A 12868-nucleotide genomic window follows, 5' to 3' on the forward strand; every position below is an offset into this window, starting at 1 on the left:
AGTTGTAGTTCTACATCTGTGGGTCTAGCTTTTGGGCATCCCATAAATAGACAATTTAGGAAAAAGGTATTGGACTTTAAGTGAGACTTAACTTGCCCCCCGGGATGACTTTGTTTGGCATACTACACCTCTCTTTCCCGAAAAATTTTTTTGAAGTGGAAATATCACAAGGGACTAATAAGAAGAATTCTACAAGTTGTTTACAATTGATGTATTTTTAACTTTCTTTTCTAAAAGTGTGATTTATATTGGTATTAATTTTAGCACGGACATTACTTTATATTACTGTATATACATTATTTTCATGCTGAGCTAAAAAAGCCGTGACATGCCAGCCATGCTAACTACGTACACAGCTAACGCATCAACCCATACATTAAATGCTACCAGAAATTGGTCACCAGCTGTTCACAAAATTATATTATGTGCAGGCTTTACAAACTGCATTTAGGTGTCACCATAGGTCGAAATGTTGTTATAAAGTTATTTTACTAAACATGCCAGCATAATTACGCTTCTAATTGAATTAGGGAAATGCAATTTCTTTACCACTAATTAATTCCACCATGGTCTTAGAGAGCTGGCTGACAAGGTGGCATTTGAATTTATACTAAATAGTCCTATTTTGTCATGTATGTACTTCACTTTTTCTTCTGTCACTGTAAAAATGCATTTGTTTATACTATGCCTTAAAACAAGCATAAAACCAGAGGGCTAAATACATTCAAACTACCAGCTTTCATTTTTGCCAGTTACAGGAAAGAACCATTTGGCTTATTTTGGTACAGAGGAGTGCACTGCCCTCCTTATCCAACTTTCACGTCACAGCACCAGTTTACATTATATCTGAAAACTACAAAAAAAGGAGAGCACTTGGAAAAAAAAAAAATAAGTTTTACTGTCACAAATAAACAAAAAACAAAACCCCCATTTAAAAAAAAAAAAAAACAAAAAAAAAACGGATGGGAAAAAAATAAAAAAAATTGAGGTTCTCAGGTCACATACAGACATTTGTGATACCCCCAACACAAATTTGTTTGCTTCACGGAGATGTAAGCCACAGTGGACAATTGTGTTTTTACAATATAAAACAGACAAATTCTACAGAAGCAATTATCCATAAGTATACACATGCATTCACAGAAAAATGTGGGAATGCTACTTTTTTTTGATTTTCCTTTTATCATTTACAATTTTTTTTTTTTTTTTTTTTTTTTTTTTTAACAGATTACTCAGGCACAGAAAGAAAAAAATGTTTCAGTTAAGGACAAAAAAACAAAAAAAACAAAATAAAAACGTTATGTCAGTGTGTCAGTGTTTGCTTTTCTTTGACTTCTTGTGAGATCTGTGAGGGGACCTGGACTGAGATCTTGACTTCTTCACAGATTTTTTGGGAGACCTAGACCGTGATCTACGCGACCTTTTGGGTGTTCTGGAGCCAGATGGCGACCTTCAAAGTAAAAGGAAAACATCAGGATTAGACCAAAGGAAAAATCAGCTTGTTTGCACATTACAAACTACTACACTTGGTAAGAGACAATCACACACAAGGCAGACTGTAGCAGGCTATTACAAGACCAGGAGATGAGAAATTCTGAATTAAACAAAATGTGAAATGAAGGAAGTTCAAACTTTGGTTCTATCTTTACAGGAAACTAGCAGGAAGACAGTGCAGATCGTATGCAGATGAGGTGTGATTAAGACTGCATAAACAACATAATTTAACTACTAAATTACAAATTTGAGCAGACTGCAGGGGCATGATCTATACATCAAAATTGCTTCGCTAAACTAAAAGTTGTTTTGGTGTGTGAAGAACCCTGTGAAAAAAGGGACTTTAATGTGTCACATGACCAAGAGGCAGAGCCTAAAAACTGATTGTGATACAGTCTGACATGTTGAGATATCTGCCTGGCAAAACTTGATATGCTTTTGCTGTCAAGGTGGACTTGCAGATTGGGGAAGGGAAGTTTAGAGATAATGGTGTAGTTCGTCTATCCTGTTGGATAGTGAAAAGTCAGTTACGGTTTGTACCAAGAAGCTCCTTGTCTCTTTCTTTGCTGTAACTATCTACTGTCTGCTATATTGCGATCACTCATAGGTGAATCGCTAGCGGTTTATTGTTAGACAGAATATATTGTAGGAACTGGAGAGATCAGGGCAGTATAGCCTTTATTGCCGGTGGATAAAGGTGCTCAAAGCCCAGGTCATAGCACTTATTATAGCGATGGTGGAAGTTGACGCAAGTACCCACAGAAAATATTAGGCCTATACTGTTTGCTCCTTCGCTAACAGGTGCCAAGGCCAAATCGTCACATACCCCTTTAAAAGAGTGGACCAAATGTCTATAAAAACAGACTGTCAATGGTTCTTAACAGTGCAAAGTCAAGAGGATTTCCTGGCACATAAGGCCTAGGGCTCAAAGATACAGCTCAAGAGCTTAAAATCCATATATGTTTGTCTTGTTCAAGTGCTGTAGGTTATATTGACAGACTCTCCATAACATTCCAAGAATATATTTCAACATTCTTCAATTAAAAACATTAAAGGTACATCCAAAACAATGTTGGGCTCAGGGCTAAATGAAAAAATGCTTACAGTGGAACAGACTGTAATAGTAAATAAGAACAAATGGGCACATAATATTCCTTCTGGGAAGTCTCTCTATAACAATTTTTTAACCTAGGCACACCACCAACATTAAAAAGAAGAGAAAGCTGTGATTATGAGTCTTTCTTCCCAATACAAAAAAATATATATGATCAAATAGCGTATTTGTGGTACTTAATACGAAAAGCAAGCGATAAAAAAAAAAAAAAAAAATGTAAGGTGGCTTCAGGCACCATAATCAATACAGCTTGCTGTGAAGGATACATTGTTAAGCGCCCCCACAGGAAGACAGCTGACATTCCCAGTCAAGTAGGGAATTTACACAATTCGTAATACAGGTACTTTATGACCTACCTGTTTTACGACGGCTCTCACTTATGACCAGCTCTCTAGCGTGGGGATTCAAGGGATTCCCCACTTTAGAGAGCTGGTCTATGTTCGGGGAATTTCCCCCGAACATAGATTAGAGGGATTCCCTGCTCTGGTGCGTATGTCTATGTTCAGGTAAATTTCCCAGAACAGAGACCTGCACTGTAGTGCATCCTCACTTACCAATCAATTCGTTTTACAACCGAATCGTATGAACGGAACCCAGTTGGTAAGTGAGGAGTGTGTGTATCTGAAGAGGGGCCAGACCACAGACAGGCATGTGTGTCAAACCATAGAAAAATAGGTTGACTTTTACCTGGATGATGCATCCCCCTTTACACTGGAAATATAAGAAGCGGGTTTAATCCCCAAGATTCTTATTTCCTACCATTTTTCTACAATTAACTACAGCATACCGTTTGGCTTTTTTGCTTAGGTCTCTGGGAGAGTCCTTGTGAGATGACCTTGATCTGGAGGTGTCCTTGTGGGACTTTTCAGATCTTTCAGATTTCGGTGACGGAGATTTTGCTCGCCTACTGCTGCTACTCCGCGATGGACTTGGGGACCCACTGTGACGTCTTTTTCTAAAATGCAAACATTAAAATGTATTAAATTTTGTACAAATATACTGCATCACATATGACTGGGCACCGGGAATAGACATACTTTCAGAACCACATAATAGATATTTTAAGAACCATGTTTTAAATGCAAAACCATGAGACGGTTACATGAAAAACCAAAGATAAAGGGTGCACAAAAATGAAAGTTTCCAGGCCAGTAGATTAGGTTGCAGGTTGCACAGATAAAGCATTTAACATCCTAAGAATCAAGGCTTTTATTCTCATGTAATAGCCGAGCAATTTCTTTTGGCTCAGTTTACACTTTTTAATTTAGTGTATCCACACGTCATGCATTGTGTTTTTGTGTGTTTTTTTTCTTTAATGGGAGATGGGGTTATCTTTGAACACTTTCTGGAAATATAAAATATGGCTGAATAAAATATTAGGGGTTTAAAAAAAAAAAAAAAAACACGCCAGTTTTGCTCTCAGGCAAACTATCTCTAATAACTTGTGATTTTTTTTATACATATTAAACTATCATTTACAGTCAATATGAATGACACATAGATGTAAGTACCCCTTCAATGTACAATAAAGTTATTAATGAAATGATTTAATTTGTTTCCTCCTAAAGGGATTTTGGGGTTAGATGGGAAAACATCTTACGATTTGTTCTCAAATATGATTACTGTGAGTGAGAAGGAATCCAGATACAATGTAGATAACAGTGCTTCTGCCGTATCTGGACCACTGTAAAAGAAACTCAATACAAAGAAATACTGGAGAAGGGCTAATTCTACGTTTTCTGGCCATGGGGGAGTTCAAATAAGCATTTTACCAATGAGCACAGTGCAAACTACAGCACTGTGGTCATCTAAGTGCATTGATTTCTGATTTATTGGTCCTAGGTACCAGATTTGTATGACACTCTCATGTCAATGGTCATGAATAGTTTTAAAGAACATAAAATGGATTTGCCATTGTTGTGATACTCTTGCATAAATCTTTTTTCTGATAAGCAGATCATGGCATAATAGTGACATCTACCCAAGAATAAGACAAGAACAGGAAGTCTCGTAGCACCCAAAACTATGCCGTGTGTATAGGATATTACGGTGATTGGAACATCCTTTAAAAAGAACATGGGATGATATCCCAAAACTAGATTTGCTACACATACAAAAGAACAAAGACATGAAAACAGAAAACACAAACAAAACAGGGAACCAGGTAAGTATTTGCTTTTGACAAAACATTCAGAGTCGTATGTGCTCACTTCAGAAACCACATGGCATTGGTCTTTTAACTGGCAAATAGAATCATTGCTCGTACAGGAGAATGCCTGGTGGAAACTAAACTAATTTGCATTGAAACTACTAATGGAAAAATTGGTGGTTTGACACCACGCACAAGGAAATTAACCCATTCTCATGTATATGTAAACGTGGAATTTTTATAGAGATTTTCTTCAATTTGTTTTGTTTTCAGAAGCCTAGGCATCACTCTTTAATCCCTTAGGGATTTAAGACATTGGTTTCAACAAAACTAGTTGTAAAATAGGCAGTCTAAGCAAAATAAAACTAAGCTTAATGTAGTGATTATGTTGCCAATTGTGTTTGGGTGTGGGTTTTGGCAAACTGTTTGGGAGTGCTTTGATACCTGGCACCTGATATCACCCTCTCTTCATTACATATGCACCTTACATGGCTATAACAGCCCTCTGAAACTTTTATAGGAGATTTGTGTCACATATTATAAAAGCAAGCTAATACTGCAGAATCTAGATCTATGACTAGTAGATGCTACCATTGAAAAGTGGAAGCAGTGTCCTGGCAACAGTTTTATGTTACTTGTGGATGTATACCACATGCAGCTGCCCAACATGTAATGGTAAGGGCAGGTGGCAGATGGGACATGTCAGAGGGCTGGGTTCATCAGCACAGCATCAAAAGTGGAGCCAAAGTGAGTTAGAGGCTTTCGAGTGCAGATCCATTAAAATTTGTAGAACATCAAGTTAGGACTGTGTGCAGAGACTAGTGACTCTCAGGTGAGAAGTTTACAAAAATTGTTAAGTGGGGTAACATGTATGTCTTTATGAATATATGTGAGTGAATAGCTGGTCGTGTATATGCACGTTTGAGTTCTGCCAATTTGATATTTATATGAGTCATCTATTAATCAGCTTAGTAATTTGAGTAATTAAGACGGTGCATGTCTTATGGAACACAGCAAACAGTTTTGAGTAATGGATTAATCTATTAAAGCCAGCAGTCTAACAAACCTCTCTTTCCTGGTTGGAGTAAGGTCATCTTTGTCCTTTTTGTCTTTTGATCGGTAATCAAACTTATCCTTTTCTTTTTTATCTCTGTCTCGTTCTCTCTCTTGCTCCTTTTCTCTTTCCTGGAGGTAGAAAAGTAAGAATATCACAAACTATCCACATTTTGGCACAAATATCTAAATCAGGGGAAAAAAGGAAATATATGATTGCAGTGTGTACTAAATTTTTACATAATTTTTTTAGGATTACTAAATGCTGCCACCTTGTGGCGATGTTTGGAAAAACAAAACAAAAAAACACTAAATATACTTCTTATGTAGAACATTTCAGGTCTTGTATCATTAGAATTACAATGCTTTCTTGTTGCTAGCAGCATAGATTTTGGTACTTGTTCCCTCGAGGACAATGTTATTTTGATTAGCATAACCCATCATTTAGTACACGAAACAGAAAACAAAAATATTATAAAAACAATAAAAGCTATTTAAATCATTCTGATTTGTACACTCCTGGTGCAGCTAGGGAAAATTCTCAAAGCATATAGCAAATATTAATTGGGCACATGTTAAATGAGACAGATATCAAGTTAAAGGGACACTGTAGTCACCAGAACAACTACAGCTTAATGTAGTTGTTCTGGTGAGTATAGTCAGTCCCTGAAGCCTTTTTAGCCTTTTCAGAGTAAAGTCAGTGTTTCCATTGTTCCCTAGGGATACCTCCACTGGTCACTCCTGATTCAATGCATCTTTATGAGGGGATGCTGATTGGCCAAACCTTGACAATTTTAACCTAGCCTATTGGAAAGCATTGGATTGGCCTAGATTATCAATCTGATGTCAACGAACTACTGCAGGCACTATAACTTCATGTTCCTTTAAAGCAATGGTTCTCAAACCAGTCCTCAAGGCCCACCAACAGTCCAGGTTTTGTTAGTATCTCCATTGGAATAAAACAGGGAAATACATAAAACCTGGACTGTTGGTGAGCCATGAGGACTGGTTTAAGAACCACTGCTTTAAATGAAATAATCTATATATAAAGTTAGTATAAATGCAAGCAAATCTATAGAAAACATTTTTAAAAACAAACAATCTCAGCCTAGCTGTCTATGATGGCAACTGAGTAACAGAAGAGTGTAGGAAAACGCTCCTACGTGTGGTTTTCATGTTTCCCTACTGGACTGCATGCACTGTAATTACACAGTTAACACCTATAGCGAGTGTGAGAGTTGTCTTTTTTTAGGGTAGGGTCATGATTTCTCTGTCATGGCAATGCTGGATTGGAGGGGAGTATTGTTTATTTTTAAAATAAACATTATATCCATTTCTTAAAAATAAAAACTCCACACACACACAATGTAACCTACAAAACCTAAAACACGGAGACATTGTGTATATAGACACGTAAGCCCACTGTCTGCAAGATTCCCTGAATGAAGAGGAAACGACAAAACTACACTATACTCACCAAATACTTTACTCTTAAATTACATCTAAAAGAGCCAAGCTTTTGTCTATAAAACTTCAGTTCAAACAGTATACCCTTTTTGTAAACACAGATTCAAAGAAAAACAGATGCATTGGTTGTATTTTTCTTTCTAGAAACCACTACAAAAGCAGGCTACTTCAGACAATGGGAACATATTCAAAAGTCACAAATCTAACATATATACCTTGCAGTATGACATACAAAAACAAACAAAAAGACTTACTGACAGAACGTGAAAAATATATAAGACTTTTCTAATACCTCAAATAAAATTCAGAAAACTCAATGGAGCAACTAAATATGCTCATATCGCAAAGAATGCAGCTCTTCCTCTCTCTCAGGATTACGTTATGTTACTCAACACCAGATAATTTATTCTGATGAGGAAAAACCTTAGAACCATAGTGACCCACACACATTTCTGTCTTTATTTCTCAAGAAATGAAAGAGCTCTGGTTTCACAGGTGATTGGTGGAATCGTAACTTTTTGTAAGTTGAAAGACATGAGGGACCCAGAGCCAGGTGGTTATCAGATAAGCAGCAGACTACAGGTGAGCTTTCACAGAGATCCAGATATCCTACACCATCACCATGCCTTGAACGTTTCACTTGGATACTAATCTGATGCTTCTGTGAACTCAGACTATTTACTAGTCCTTACTCAAGTTCACTTTGTCATTCACCTTCTTAAAAGAAACATGTAGTTGAATGGTTACATAAGTATTTTGTGCAGTTACTACTTTTTTCGGTGGGTAAGATCTACAGGTGAAATGCTCCGATTTGTTCTAATTGTAGTAGAGTATTTGAACAACACAAATAGGTCAGGCAGACTAATTAATAGTCATTATAAAGAGGAACTTTAAACAATGTGCTAATCCTGAAATTTAGAAAGCTCCTAAAGTGTCTTCAGGACAAAATGACAGACCGTAATGAGTACTAGGCTCGGAGGCTGAACCTCAGGGGATCACAGCAATATTTACAATAAACTTTCACATAAATACATGAATTCTAAACTTGAAATTCATTTGACCAGGACTTGGTGGTGTGAGGGACCTTGGCAGATTTACACCTTAGTATTAGTCCTGTTGGCCATGATTTACTTTTTGTGATACGACAATGCATGATGACTATGTAGATAATTTATATATCAGGTCAAATGGGTCTTTAGTGCACAAGACAATACAATATTACCTGACTAAAACACATAAAACAGAGTTCTATTTGGATCATCTATTTGGAATGAAAACAAAATCACACAAACTTTCACATCAATTTAAATTTTCACACAAAATCAGATCTGCATTTTAACAAAAACCCAGCCTGAAACATAGAATGTGACAGCAGATAAGAACGATTCGGCCCATCTATTCTGCCTAATATTTCAAAATACTTTTAATTAGTCTTATGCCTATCCCACACATGCTTAAACTCCCTCACTGTGTTAACATCTATCACTTCAGCTTGAAGGCTATTCCATGCATACACTACCCTCAGTAAAGTAATACTTCCTGATATTATTTTAAAACCTTTGCCCCTCTAATTTAAGATTATGTCCTCTTGTTGAGGTAGTTTTTTGTCTTTTAAATATAGTCTCCTCCTTTACTGTGTTGATTCCCTTTATGTATTTAAATGTTTCTATCATATCCCCCCTGTCTCGTCTTTCCTCCAAGCTATACATGATAAGGTCCTTTAACCTTTCCTGGTAAGTTTTATCCTGCAATCCATGAACCAGTTTAGTAGCCCTTCTCTGAACTCTCTCTAAACTATTAATATCATTCTAGAGATACGGTCTCCAGTACTGCGTACAATACTCCAAGTGAGGTCTCACCAGTGTTCTGTACAATGGCATGAGCACTTCCCTCTTTCTACTGCTAATACCTCTCCCTATACAACCAAGCATTCTGCTAGCATTTCCTGCTGCTCTATTACATTGTCGGCCTACCTTTAAGTCATCTGAAATAATAACCCTTAAATCCCTTTCCTCAGATGTTGAGGTTAGTAGGGTATCAAATATCCTTTACTCTAAAACTCTTCCAAATCCATATGACATCCATAAATCTATGAAATAATGTGCTCAGATTAAAACAACTGCTTTAAGGAAAAAAAAAAAAAATCAAGCCAAAATCAACGATATTTCCATTCCTATTCTAAACTGTGCTGAAAAGTATCTTAGTCCTGGTTCCAGCAAATATCCCAACAGAAATACACAACCAACAACCAGAGGGATTTAAAAAAAATAATAAAAAAAAAATAATCCCTGTATGAAGCCACTCCACTTTAAGCGCTGAATTCAGAACACCTACCCTGTGTACAAATTAGAAAGAATATTTATATGGTTACATACCCGTTGAAGCAGTTTTTCCCGATAATGTTCTACTTGCTCTTGTATGCTTTGCCCAGGTTTCTTTGGCCTTTTTCCAGATTCAATTTCATCTTGGAACTTCATAACTTTAAGCTAATTGAAACAAAAAACATTAGTAGTTCCACGTACATCAAGTTTTCTTTCCCTTCATTTCTCTCAAAGACATGTGCCAATGTGTTGTTCGTAAATACAGGACTATTTGACTATATCCTATCACTGTTGGAGGTGGGGAGGTGATGGTGGGGCCAACAACTACCCTTTGTAGGACATTCACTGGTGAGTGGCGTACACATGGAGTCAAATATTGTAGACCAGAACTGATATATGAGGCCTTCAAACCTACCTCAATTTCTCTAAGTTTGGCACGTTTCTCTTCACTCATTTCAGAGTACTTCATAGACTTTGAATCAGACAGGTCATCTCTGATTGGGTTGGAATAGTAATGCTGGTCCTCTGACTTGGAACTTTGTGTGCCATCTTCCTCTTCACTCTCTTCTTCTTGGCTGTAAAGAAACATTCAGAGAACTTTGAAAAAAAATATTTTACGTAAAATGAAGTGGACAGGCTGTAGCAAAGTTTTTTCCAACAGAGCTAGTAGAGAAACACGAGTACCTGTGACTAACCAGTGCCTAACACACATCCAAAATGATATGCACTTACTCAGGATTCTCATCTTCCTCAGATTCCTCGTGCTGGTCAAACAGCTCCCATTTTGAGGTGGTCACAGCTGTACAAAACAAAATGTCAAATCAGACATCCTCATAAAACCACTTCAGCACTTGCAACAAGTTAACAGTTATAAGCAAATTTAGTTTGCAAACCTTGTGATTCCAGTTCAGATTCATCAACAGCTTCCCATTTGGATGGGGCAACTTTAAATATTGGCTCATTTTTCTTGTCATCAGAGATGTCCACTATATTAAAATAGAAAAACAAACAAAACTAAAATATGACTAGGTGACATGAAAGCAATGGTAAGCACAAACAACTTTTATACATATACTCTGCTTTATTGTGTTGTTAAGATACAGAAACATTTTTCAATGTTTCAGTCCTTACTTTAGGCTTGGGAAAAAAAAAGTACAAAGTGAAGACTTAAACATTGACAAACATTTCTATATGTTAACTGCACAATAAAGCAGAGTTACAACTTTGTGTACCCAAGTTACAAGCAGAGAGGAATAACATGACGGTGTTAGGTTTAAGACTTTGTGTGTGTGCCTATAACATCAGTTATCTTACATGGTATTCCATCCAAATCATCATCAAGTGTCTTTATGGGAAGACCATCGAGTTCATCAAGAGGGGCTCCATCAATAGGAATTCCATCCACATCTTCTAAAGGAGCACCATCCAACTCCTCCTCAATTGGAGCGCCATCCAGATCATCCGGAATTTCCTGCTAATGTAAATGCAAAATAATAATTACTTCAAGGGAGACCTAAGATCTTAATTTATAAGGTAGTATTACTTCAGATGTAGTATTTTTATTTTATTCGTTACATTCAGCACAAACAGTATCTCACTTCCTCAAAGAGTGCCACTATAAGTACACGTCAAATAACAAGAAGCATGCCTAAACACAGTGCTATTTAAAAGTGAAACACTTTAATATGTTTGGGCCTAAAGATTAAGCAGTACAAAAAAAAAAAAAGGTCAAAGCTTCTACAGAAAAGTATATTTTGTAAAGTGGACAATCCTAAGAATTTAACATAAGGAACTTCTAAATCCCAATGCAGACATACTCAATATTTGATGGGGTTATTGTTGTAACTTTCAACACTAGCATTAGATATTCATACAGACAATGCAGCGTGTATGTTTGCACTTGAGTGGGCAAGTCCAACTTGTGCTTTTACAGGAAAAAGATTCATCTACATGATTCAATCACAGCAGTGACTAATTAGCAAACTGTATATTTGAATTGAAAATAAATAAATCTTTTGATTCATATTCTATACTTTATTTTCCCATAGTTGTACAATCTGATGTATTGTATTACTATTTTCAGCAAACTTTTATGTTTATGGAGGATAGAGAGTAAACCATAATACTCTCAGTTTCCATGTATGAATCGCTCTAAGAACAATTAAATAGAAATTCAAAGTAACAGACAAACACTGGATTTTAGAGTTCCAGAACACTTACTAGTAATCGTGCCGGAAACATCACTTGTCTTCTCTGACTGTCCTGCAAAGGGACCTTGTAAAGGGGTTAAAATTGTGAATACCACGGCTTCAAAGTAAGCCACATAAAAATAAAACGGCTGGTGATGTATGGAGGTTTTCACCAGTGGACTAAATTATAGGCTTACAAGAAATCAAGAAAAGCTCAACTAGAGCACCACAAATAAAGCCATCACCCTTTAGCATTACACATTTTTCTCCCCTGGTAAACAAGCATTTAATATGTACTCACCTCAGGTTCCTTTTCTTCAATGTTAACAAGGCCAAGAAAAATGTTTTGTAACCTGATCAGAAAAGGTTCTGGATAAATTGCCCAGTCTTCCCAAGCACGAAAACATGTCATAACACGTTGCTAATGCAAAGCAAAAAACAAAACATATTTACACAAAGTTTAACATTTCCCTTTTCAGTTTTGGTCGTTTTGAGTGATCACTAGTTTAGAAATCCAGAAAACTTAGACTAATATTTATATAATTGTAGTTAGAACAGTATTTTTTTTTACTATGACAGGGTTTAAGAGAATGTATTCTGCAGAAAACAAACAAACATGGAAACAATGATCTGTGCAACTAAGAATGATTAAATATAAGTGTGGTTGACATAAGCAGCAAACATGGTTCAATTTTAGGGGTGTAGATTAGCATCAGTGAGTGCCAAAGATTACTATTACAGTAGTGACAACCAAAGAAAATGTATTTAGTTGACACTAAAGATTAACTAGAATACAAATCTATGATATAGCAGTCCAATATACACTGATGGATAGAGACGCGCACGCACAGATACACAGAGAGAGAGACGCGTACACAGAGAGAGAGAGACGCGTACACAGAGAGAGAGAGAGACGCGTACACAGAGAGAGAGAGAGACGCGCACACAGAGAGAGAGAGAGACGCGCACACAGAGAGAGAGACGCGCACACAGAGAGAGAGACGCGCACACAGAGAGAGAGACGCGCACACAGAGAGAGAGACGCGCACACAGAGAGAGAGACGCGCACACAGAGAGAGAG

General features: G+C 36.8%; 1 protein-coding gene across 5 annotated transcripts in view; it reads right to left on the minus strand.

Annotated features, from left to right (window-relative positions):
- Nucleotides 1–931: 931 nt before the first annotated feature.
- The window catches only part of U2SURP (U2 snRNP associated SURP domain containing), a 53074-nt gene continuing 41137 nt past the window's right edge, over nt 932–12868 (minus strand). For 4 of the 5 annotated variants that reach the window (XM_063442496.1, XM_063442494.1, XM_063442495.1 and 1 more), the window contains 10 exons: nt 12089–12208; nt 11819–11872; nt 10913–11072; nt 10492–10584; nt 10331–10397; nt 10014–10173; nt 9653–9763; nt 5824–5942; nt 3396–3563; nt 932–1450 (listed from right to left, as the gene is read on the minus strand). In XM_063442496.1, coding sequence (XP_063298566.1) covers nt 1312–1450; nt 3396–3563; nt 5824–5942; nt 9653–9763; nt 10014–10173; nt 10331–10397; nt 10492–10584; nt 10913–11072; nt 11819–11872; nt 12089–12208 — 1191 coding nt within the window. In that variant the 3' untranslated portion in view covers nt 932–1311. The remainder of the gene's footprint in view (nt 1451–3395; nt 3564–5823; nt 5943–9652; nt 9764–10013; nt 10174–10330; nt 10398–10491; nt 10585–10912; nt 11073–11818; nt 11873–12088; nt 12209–12868) is intronic. The other variant, XM_063442497.1, reaches the window with a different exon arrangement.

The sequence above is a fragment of the Pelobates fuscus genome, chromosome 2 (genome assembly GCF_036172605.1).
Source record: "Pelobates fuscus isolate aPelFus1 chromosome 2, aPelFus1.pri, whole genome shotgun sequence".
Taxonomy (NCBI): Eukaryota; Metazoa; Chordata; class Amphibia; order Anura; family Pelobatidae; genus Pelobates; species Pelobates fuscus.